The following is a 10576-nucleotide window of genomic DNA, read 5'->3' as shown; positions in this document are numbered from 1 at the left end:
AAAGAACGAAGAGAGAAAATCCGTGACAGTGCTTGACCAACTCAACAACCCAGCAAACGGGGCGGGAAAGCCTAGGAACTGATCCCTGCCAAAGCACAGAAGACAAGGCTTGGACTTCCAGACATGATATACTACATAAACCCAGAAACCATCACCCCCACACCCCCCTCCAGATACCTACAGTACGCAGCTATCGGCTCCCTACAGCCTGATCTAAGAGCCGAGCACCCGGTGTTCCTGGGAAATAGCTGAGATTCACCCTTACCGCCTTCGTGAGCAAAAGCAGAGCACCACGTAAAGCCAGGAGAAACAGGCTTTTCAGCAACATGCACATCGCACCAAGTTTCTTAACGGGGCTAACAGCAAAGCTGCCATCACCCCGCCACCTCTCCCGGGGCTAATGATATGGTGTCTGCCGACAGCAGGGCCAACACAGCGAAAATTACCCAGCTCAAAACCATCTTTACAGAGCTCACAGCCATGGCAGGACAACTCCTGTTTTTATCCGTGAGCTTATTGCGTTTCAGAGACTGCCGAGAGGGTAAGAGCAGGGTTGGAGCCCATCTATTTAATGAAAGAGAGAGGCTGAAGGATGTGGTTCACAGCTCCCTCCAGGTGGACAGACACTGTGAAACGTGGCTGAAAGCTACAATCTTCCCTTAATTATGCCACCAAGGGCTTTATTATTATTATTATTATTAAAAAGTCTAGGCCTGTTCTTCCCCTTTCTTGCACAGCGCAGAGGTCGGCAGGATTACGTGTGTGTAAAATGCTGCCCCATGAAAGGGTCAAGGCCAACTTCTTGAAGCAGAAACCCCAGGGCATCCCAAAAATCTCCTAAGGGCTTCGCGCAGGCTTTGATAACACCAGTTGGCTGACACAGGCCATTCCAGAATTTAAAACTTTTGCCTTCATCCTGAGCACAGTTCCTTTTTGAAACAGGATTTAAAAGCCCCCCCCAGATCTTACACCCGAGTCTGCCTTCTCGTCTGGGTTAGGAAAAACCTTCAAACCTACTGCTGGCATAAGGGATCAGACATCCCTTGAAGCCCCTGACATCTCCAGATCCTTATTGACAGGTTTCCCTGGCCTTTCAGGCTGCCAAAGCTCTGGCAAAAAGCCTGGAAGTCTGGAAAACCACATCCCTGGGCCAGACCCCAGTCAAGAGGGCTCTGACGGGCAGGATCCCCAGGGAACCCAAGGAGCCCCCAGCCCAGCTAGTAGGATCCCAGAGGGGTTTCACAGCATCATCCCCAGATATCCAAGGACGTTCATCCAAAGGGCTGTGCTTCTCTGATGAAACCTTCTTGACAAAAAGCTGCAAGCCCACTTGCCCAGGAGGGCTTGGTGTATCTATACCTATTGCCAGCTGCCAGCACCCACCAGGTGCTGGAATTACAGCCCTCTAGAGAGAGAAAGAGTTGAGCCAGATTTTTTTTGGAAGCAGAACAGGGCATCCCAAGACAGATGCTCGAAATGATTGTCCCTCCATGTTTTAGATTTTGGTTTTTCGCCCCTCCCCTTCCCTCCACCCTGAAATCCTGAAAAAAGGGGGCTTTATCTCAGACCAGAGTGGGTAAGGCTGGCACCTCCCTTGTGCAGCTCCTCAACATCACATCCAAGCCCCTATTTACTTTTCCTGGAAACACAACCCCAGCCTCCTCCAGTTTCAGGATCTTGACAAAAGCCATGATTTCCCCCCTCACCTCCCCCCCAACTTCAGATGCTCTGTATGTTAAGGTTGGGATGGGGAGGAGAAGAAACCCTCTGCCCCCTAAGCACCAGTCATAGCAGGAGCCCGGACAGCCCGGAGCTGCTGCAGCCACCCCAGCATCGCCGAGGCTCCCACCAAGCAGGGTTGGCAACTCCGCCTCGCCAACACCCGCAGCCTGCACAAAGTATTAGGGAAAGTGGCTGAATGCCCCTCCTCCCGCTGGGGCACACAGAGCAATTTAGATGCGCTGTTCCCACCTGTCAAGTGTTTTTTAATTATTATTATTAATAGGTTTGTTATTTAAAAAAAAAAAAATCCCCACATGCGAGAGCTGAGTTCAGCAAATTACCGTAGCTGAGCGTCAGTACAGAGAGACAGGAGAGCAATATCATGCTCAGTGGAATATTTAACAAGCGCTGATTGCCTGGAAACCTAACTTGGTGAAACCTGCAGGAAAGAAGCAGACTTGTAAAAAAGCCAGCAAAATAAATAAATAACCTGCCGAGCGGGAGAGGGGGAGGCAGCGGGCAACTTGAATATTCAAAGCCTGCCTCCGCCCAGTCTCCCCTATAGATTTGCCTGCCAGAAATGCAATGCAGGGCTTAACTCTGCAAGAAGGCAGTCACAAAGGGGCTGATTCTGCTTTTGCTGGTACCAGCAAGAATAATTCAACCAAAACTGCCGCACTGGGCTGTAGACTCAGACCCGGGGCTCACAGCGGGACTCTGTGACTTGAAGGAATTCCCCCCAGGGCACCTCTTATGGAAGAAAATCCAGCATGGACCGTTTTCAAGGTGCTGGGCTGGGAAGATGTGCAGCCCAGTCTTGGCTCAGCTGCAGACTCCCGCTGTCCCCAGGTCAAGCCGTTTGCTGCCAACTCTGTGCCTCAGCTTGCCACCCATAAATCAGGGAAGGTGTCCCCTGAATGCCAACGACGGCCATCTGTGGGATGCAGAGGGTTGACCAGAGCAAGGGGGAAAAATATCAGCACACAGGCTGACAAGGGAAGGACCTCTGCAAGGCTTGCCCCAGCTCCATGAACCATCATCCTTCCACAGGGTTAATGACGGACACCACCACGGGTGACACAGCATCGCCCAGCACCGAAAGCAGCCTCACCCAGCAGCATCACAGCCCTCTCCCATCACTTCCCTTGTGGGACTCACCCACAGCGTGACACTATCCCAAATCCCAAGCGCACAAAGCCCTGGTGAGGGTGGTCCAAAGGCTGGGTCTACCGTGGCTCCAAGGGACCTGGTGTCCACTGATTTCAGCAGGCTTTCAGCTTGTTACTGCTCTTGCGAATCTGCACAGACACTTGCAAGCCCCAAAATCACCGCTAAGCTACGGGCCACCTGATACAGGCACTCAAGGCTGCAATGCCACGGCTGCAGCACACTTCCCAACGCAGCCGAGAGCAAGCACCCTGGCTTTTCAGCAAAGCCAAATTCACATCTCCAATGCATTTTCTACCTGTGGTCTACTGATCACTCGATAACGCACCCATGCCTCTCGAAACACAGGAGAGGACAAACACCCCTCCTGCAGTGCTCCTCAGGGAGGACGGGAAACAGAGGCCTCAAACACAGCACGTTTTCAACATTATGGGGATTTTTTGTTTTTCAGATAGACTATAAAAGCACTTTAAAACAAAAAAAAAATCAAAGACGGCTTTTCTATTATTTGTGCGTTTGCTCAGCTTTGATTTTTTTTTAATATACTTTCTTTTCTTTCTTTATGTGTGTGCATGGCTTTTTTTCATTTTATATGGGTAAAATCAGAAGACAATTAATATTATAGTGCTTTGAAGTCCCCCTGTTATTTACAGAAATTTTCTCTGAAATGAAACCTAGGTAGATATACTGCAGCGATGGACATATTTTAACAAATCAAAACAGCTTTTAAGTTCTGTTGAGCCAGAGATCACAACACTTTCTCCCTTAAATCGCCAGAAGACTTGTTATCCTCAAAATGAAAACTCATGCCTCTGGTCCAGAATGTGCTTACACATATTCAGCCCCACAAGACCAGATTCGCTGCTGAATTATCTTGCAAAGTTAATCCTGAAATTTTCTTTGTTTCAATGGATTTAAGCAGACATTATGCAGGTGTAACCACGGAGAATTTCACCTTAAATTTTCATCATAAGGTCCTTCCTTCATCCTTCTCAACGATTTGTTGGGATCCTTTTCTACCTATCCAAGGGTAAGCACTGGATTCAATAATTTCATCTCCAACTAAATACCAGTCCAAAAGCCACCCTGGCGTGTAAGACATGGAAAATGTTCGCAGGGAGGAGTTCAGATCTTCTGACCAAAGGTCAGTATGGTTTTGGTCATCAGGATACCAGGTGCTTTAGAGAGGTGACTGTAGACATCGATCCTTGGGAACTCATTAATTCTCTCCATGTCAGCACACTGGGACTTGTTAGGGGGGAAAAAAACCAAAACCCAAACCTTTGGGAGTATAAAGTGTTACAAGGGCCAAGGGTCACAATTATCGAAATCAGACCGAGAGCGTGGAGAGAAAATGCCCGCCAAAATGAACCGCTTCAACAACCCAAAATGGCTAATTATGTAGGAAGAGAGACATCACACCAAGAATAACCATAATGAGCTTTGATTACACTGCGGCTTTCGCATTTTATTCTTTCAAATACCCACCAAGCTCTTTGAAATTCAAGAGTTCTCTTATGTTAACATCAAAAGGTAAAAGCGCATGGAGGGCTGTGTACTTAGTCACCGTGAGAGATGATTAGCAAATTAAGAAAAAAAAAAAGTCCAGGGTTTAAGCAAAAAGCAGAAAAAAAAAAAAAAAAAAAAAAAAAAAAAGAAAAAAAAAATAGTCAGCACAAAGTGCTAATTATACAGTTTCTGCACAACACCTGGCTTGTTTTTGCTTCTTTAATCAGGCTCGTTTCAGTTATGGCACAGACTCTATACAGTGCCACCACTGCCTAAGGAAGGAGGCGGGGGGCTTTGTCATTTCCCGGCCTCAGATGTGTCTGGATGCAGACAAGGTAGCGGCACGAGGGTGAAGGTGCGAGGTGCTGGCTGTCCAGGATGTCACTTCTCTTACTTACAAGCACTGGAAAATGAAAAGCGTGATATTCTCCCTGCTAATTAATGATCTAAATATTTGATGAGGTATTCACAGCGCTCGCATCAGGACTTTTGACAAAGGATGTGTTTGGGTCTGTCAGCGAGAGGTAAATAATTAAGTCTCTTTATTCCTGTCCTGAGCTCCCCAGCTTGAAGTTTGAAGAATAAATAAATAAAGACCACTCAGCAGAAAACACGCGACTGCTTCACCCTCTGCCCCGGCAGGCTGCCGGCACAACAGCCTCCAACGCTCCGCTCCTTGCCCAGCCTGCACCAGAGCTGACCTACCATCAGGCTCCCAAAATTGCCTAGCTGGAGAAAGCCACAGCGGGATGGTCCCTGATGCCTGCAGCTCTGCCTCCCCCAGCCCTGCCGCCGGGGCAGGCAGCATTTCTCTCTCCATGGCTCCCAGGGATGCTCCCAGGGACATGATACGCACCAAGCCTTGCTCCCTGCAGACCTCGGCAGGGGCTGCCACACCACATCATTCCCTGAAAGCACGACTGCCCAGCCAGCGGTGGCCGCATCTTGGCACATGAGCATGCCAATGCCCGCAGGGGAAGGCTGCGAAGGAAAGAGGATGATACTCTCATAAGCAAGGCACGGAGTAGATCCCCTTAACCACGTAGGGTTACAGGATGGGGAGGCACTATTACCCATCACTATCGACGGCCCCAGCACCCAGCCTGGCCCCAGGTGACAAGGAGCATATTTTCCGGCTGGCTACGCTGCTCCTTCCCCTCCAGTGACTGCTATGGCCTTGGGGACATCCTGAAGCTCTCCCTCTGGAGGAGCTGGACAGCTAGAGCTGGCCGGTGAGCTGGATTCCCTTCCTAAACCCAGGCTAACACAGGATGGAAAGAAAAGAAAGAGGAAATTGTTGTGGTTTTGGTTTTTTGGTTTTTTTGGTTTTTTTTTTAAATGCCTCTGCATTGCTTATTCTCTCTCTTGCTCCTGCACCCCCTCCTTGGGTTTACTCACATGGTCCCGTCCTCGTACTGTTGGAAACTCTCACCACCTTTTAATGCACTGAGCCTTGGAGCTTGAAATACGTGAAACCGAATCACAGGGGCATAAGAAACTTGCCCAAGGTCATTTGAAAAGTGAGTGGCTGAAACAACAACCCAATGGCAGTTTCTTCACCGTCTGCATAGTAAAAAAATAAAAAAATAAAAAAAATAATCTCAAGAGCTAGTTTGCTATTCACCATCTCCTCCTTTCTGGCCTTTTCTCCCCTTTCCTATTTCCCCTTCTCACGACACCCACCCGCTACCACCTGGGCAATTTTACTTATTCACAAGCATAGTTACATATGCATTTATAAACACTGACTACATCATTTGCAGAGATTTGGGCATTTGATTCATTTAGCTTTTTTTTTTCTCCTCCTCCTTTTCTTCCAGCTGGCAAATGGTCAGAGAAAAGATCATGAAACTTTTAAATTAATTCATTATTCAACACAGTCCACTAGTTTTTCTCAATAGCTCTGACGAAGCCAGTTGTTCATAAACGAACTGTCACAAACACTCGCAACGTGACTTGCGTAAGGGGTGCTGCGGAGGCTGCGTACGCTGCCTCTGCTTCACGGGTCAGAGCTCCCATCCTCACCAAGAGCTGAACACAACAGACTGAGCCTGCCGCACAGCTCAGCCTCAGCACTCGATGAGCAACAAAGCTCTCCAGCACCCAGGAAAAGCAGAGGAATAGCAAAATCCCTCCTGCCTGACATGTAGGTGGTCCCTTCTGCAAAACCGATTTCCTCCTCTGCTATAGGGTACCTTCACCAGCATTGCCCTCTGCCACCCCTCTGTGTTTTCATGGGGTCCTGCAAGAAGTGCTCCCTTTGGGGGGCCAGTGCCCCATGGCCCCATGGCTTTGGACAAGCCAAGGACTGTCCCTGTGTCTTGTTCTTGCTCCTGCCACGGCGGTTAACCGAGAACATTCATTTTGCAACACGGCTAGGAAACCCAAGTTGCTGGGACTCAGGAAATCAGGTTTGCAACCCAAAATCTTCCTCCAGCCACAGACAAACGACCTCTCTGTTCCTCAGTCTGCCCATCTATCAACTGGGTTACACCAAGAGCGCACCATGGAGATGTACTGGGGAGAACAGAGTAGAAGAGGTGCCCGTTTTACTCACTGTCATGCTCAAAGTGCTCGGAGACACTTGGCCACAGCCTGCTCCAAAAGGCACAAAGCAGTGTCAGGAGGACAGAGTTTGTTTTGAATGGCCATGGAAAATGATCTGTGTTGTTACAGCCATCATGGGATGGAGTTATCTGAAGATCTAATTAAACTAAGCACTTGCCGAGCAAGGGGAAAAAAAACAGAGCAGTCAGAAGGCACAGCGAATTAACCTACAGAGGCTAAAGAGGCAGATGAGTTCTCAGCTGGGTCCAAAAACAGGCAGGGAGGTGGCAATATGTGCACAGTCATGGCTGGAGAGGAGCCGAGCAGGAGCCATGTCACCAGCCCCACTTGCCACCAAGGGCTGGTACCCCTTGGGCCGGTTAGGATCAAAGCAAGCCTCTAAGTACTGCATCCAGGAGGAAAACGGTGAACCCTGATGCCAGGAGGCCATCTCCAAACCATGAGGACCAGTTAAAGAAGGGTCAGCTCAGGAGAGTCTGGGATCTCAGCCCAGGGAGAGGCAGGGGAGATGGGGACCCAAGGCTGTCATCTCGGTTCCTCACTGCCCAGGCTTGCCTCTGCGGTGCAGCCCAGTGGGATGCTCCATGGGGCTCTGGCACCACTTGGAGATCAGCCTACAGGAAAGAGGGCTCAGAAGGAGCCCCGGAGCTGGGGAAAACCTCCTCACAGACCAAACTGGAATCTCCGAGGCACGTGAGCAGGGAGGAGCAGTGCACAGGGGCTAAGCTATGGTGGAAATCACACGCAACCGGGTAAGGAGAGCAGTAAAGCCAACTAATCAAGTCAAGAAAAGAAAAGAAGAGGAACGAGGAAGAAAGTCTCTTTATAGCTGGAAATCAGAAACTTCAGAGGACAATATCCTAGAAGAAGGAAAAAGCCAAACTACCTGTACTTGTAACGATGCCATCATTGCAATGAACAGTTCTCTAATGAAGCTGGATATGGGGGATCCAGGCATAAGAGCCACATCATGGGTTTAACATCTCTCACGTGACAACGTCACCCACGATCGTACCAGCCAGGACAGTCAAGTCCTGAGTTATGGGGAGAAATGAGATTAAAGTCCATCCCTGCACTTTACATGTTATAAGCATCCTATATCTCAGGGGCTAGAGGACTGCACTTGGCTTTGCCTTGCCATCTCTGTTACAATGCGTTCTGGAGAATGGTAAACCTATGCAAGGCACTGCAAAGGTAAAAGAGAAGGTCCAGGATCAAGGAGGCGGTACCCAGCACCAAGTGTCAGTGCTATGCACATCCAAAATCCACGCACCCCAGAGAGAGAAAGCGGTGATAGATTATTAAGTGTGAAGCGAAGGAGATGGGATTGGGCATGAAACCATAAAGCAAAGCAGGAATTCAATTTCAGGACTGTCAAACTCACTTGTGGCACCGGGTGCGTTCACCTGAGGAAGGATGCTGTTGTCAGAGAAGAGCCCACCGAGGTCGTGATGGTGAACAGGGCACAGCTAAAGTCTCCCCCCAGCCAGCAACCCCAGTCTGACCAGTACTAACGCTGGCAAGGGATCCCTGGGGATGCCAGGGTTTAACAGACAAGGCTTTCAGCAAGGCACAAACCTTCACTATGGGGGCAAGAGACACACCTGCAAAACACTTATTGCTGGCACAGAGCTTGGCACACCCAAGCTCGCTACAGAGGAACCCACCAGCCGAGACCTGGAGATAGACCCCTCGAAGGTGCGGCGGACACACCCCACTAAATCTTCCCACAAAAGAATTTGCACATTCAAGGGACACACTGGGATTAAACACCGATTTCAAAAACCTGCGGTGAAAATGAAGCCTTTAGTCTATCCGCTACAGCAAAACACAGCCAAGAACAAACCGACAAATGAAGGAATGGCCACATGCCCAGAGCGCTCCACTGTGTATCCAGACGAGTACAGAAACCGTCCTTGAAAATCTAGTCTGCTTGTGCACCGTTAGGGCTTCTCAATTAGCAAGCCTTTCTGGCACTCGATGGGTCACTGGAGAAGTTCAAACAGCAGTACCGGAGCAGACATCTGCAGAATAATAGCTGTCCCCGGAGGACTGGGACAAAACACAGCTGAGCACTGATACCCAGCTGGATATAAAACCTCTTATCCCAGACTCTGCCTAATCTTCTGCTGCTCCCTCAAGAGTGTCCCGTGCTACACCCTGCCAAAGGAGCACAGCTACTTACTTTCCTGAGCATCCCACTGTAAAACCTACTTCTTGGAGACCAGCTTTCATGCTAATTTCTCCCGGTAATCATTTGAGACTGTAGCTGGTAGGTCTGGTCCCATTGCCGCGGTGAGCGCAAACAGCTTCTGCCTTTATTCATAAAAACCCTCCAGCCCACTTGCCCTTTTTTAAGAGCAGATTGGGAGCTCTTACCTCCGAATCGTCCTTAGCAGGGTTGACCTGGCCTCATTGTGGAAGGTGATGATGACGCTGGTTGGCGGGAGGTCCTGGCGATAGCGCAAAGTCGTACACCTGGGGAGGGAGAAAGAGGAAAAGGCCATTCAGGTGCTGGAATTCAAAGTAGGAGCTCACTTCATTGACACAGGCAGCAGAGTCCACCAGTAGATGGTCCTCCAGCCACTACTAAAATAAAAAAGAAGAGTTTTTCTGCATGAATCCTTTCTGAAGGAGTCCAGAAACTGCCAAGTAAGTCACTGAGGATTAAAGCAGCAAAAAGAGCTTAACTGTCATTATTAGGAGGGGATGAGAAAGGAGGCACCCAGTTTGCAGCCCTCTTCTCTAACCATTGCTTCCTGGCCAGCACACCCTCCTGGCACCACCAGCCTCCCCCACCAACAGGTAGTGGGAAAATAAAATAAAGGCCCTGCCTTCTTATATGAGTTAGGGCAATGCCACCTTCTGCAAAGATGCTCCTCACTGACGTTAGCAGGATGGGATCAGAAACAGGTCCTTCACACCAAAGGTGAGGTCCTTGAAGAAGGCTGGCTGCAAACCCTCGGTTGCTCTGTGAGCTTCACATGGCTTTGGGTGTCATTCCAGCAGTACTGGCTTACCATGCTGAGGTTTTTTTCTTTGTTAAATTGAGGCAGCGGCCTGAGCGCTCTCACACCCACCCAGCTGGTGGCACCAGCAGAGGTAGGAACATCGCTGCAGCTCCCGCACCAAGCTCACTCCCACCTCCTGAGGCTGCAATTTCCACCAGCGGGCTGCAAGGTAAGCCAAGTCCTGTTTCTAAATTGGTTGTTTCCTTATTCATTCTGCCTTAATGGCATAACCTAAACTACAGGGAAGATTGGGATTTAACACTTTCCAAGTCAGCCTGCAGAAAGTGAAAACCCACAACTGCAACCACAGGCCCTGCTGCTTCCTTCCCAGGAGGAAACGCAGCAGACTCTGTAATTACTTTGACCTTTAGCTGATGAAATTTGTGGCTTTTATAGACCGACGCCAACATATTCCTCGCTCAGGAAGTCCAGATGCACCTCTTACATCTGTGCTGCTCTTTTCAGGTCCCTGTCAGCCCCTGTGATGGCCTTAAGATGACACACCAGCGGCAGGAGGGCACCCCATGTCCAGCCCGAGGAGCTCCCCATCGCAGCCATCATGCCCCTTCCCATCCCTAAGCCACTCGCCCGCTCTTGTG

At 49.5% G+C, this 10576-nt stretch overlaps 1 protein-coding gene across 1 annotated transcript in view; it reads right to left on the bottom strand.

Annotated features, from left to right (window-relative positions):
• Positions 1-10576, bottom strand: part of GALNT14 (polypeptide N-acetylgalactosaminyltransferase 14) — a 64117-nt gene that overhangs the window by 31467 nt on the left and 22074 nt on the right. Inside the window, exons 2-3 of the mRNA XM_035903606.1 lie at positions 9346-9444; positions 4333-4341 (exon numbers count right to left, since the gene is read on the bottom strand). Of these exons, the coding sequence (XP_035759499.1) occupies positions 4333-4341; positions 9346-9444 (108 nt within the window). The remainder of the gene's footprint in view (positions 1-4332; positions 4342-9345; positions 9445-10576) is intronic.

Source organism: Egretta garzetta, unplaced genomic scaffold (genome assembly GCF_000687185.1).
Source record: "Egretta garzetta isolate BGI_Z169 unplaced genomic scaffold, ASM68718v1 scaffold11, whole genome shotgun sequence".
NCBI classification, from domain to species: domain Eukaryota; kingdom Metazoa; phylum Chordata; class Aves; order Pelecaniformes; family Ardeidae; genus Egretta; species Egretta garzetta.
This window is presented reverse-complemented; position numbering and strand designations above follow the sequence as displayed.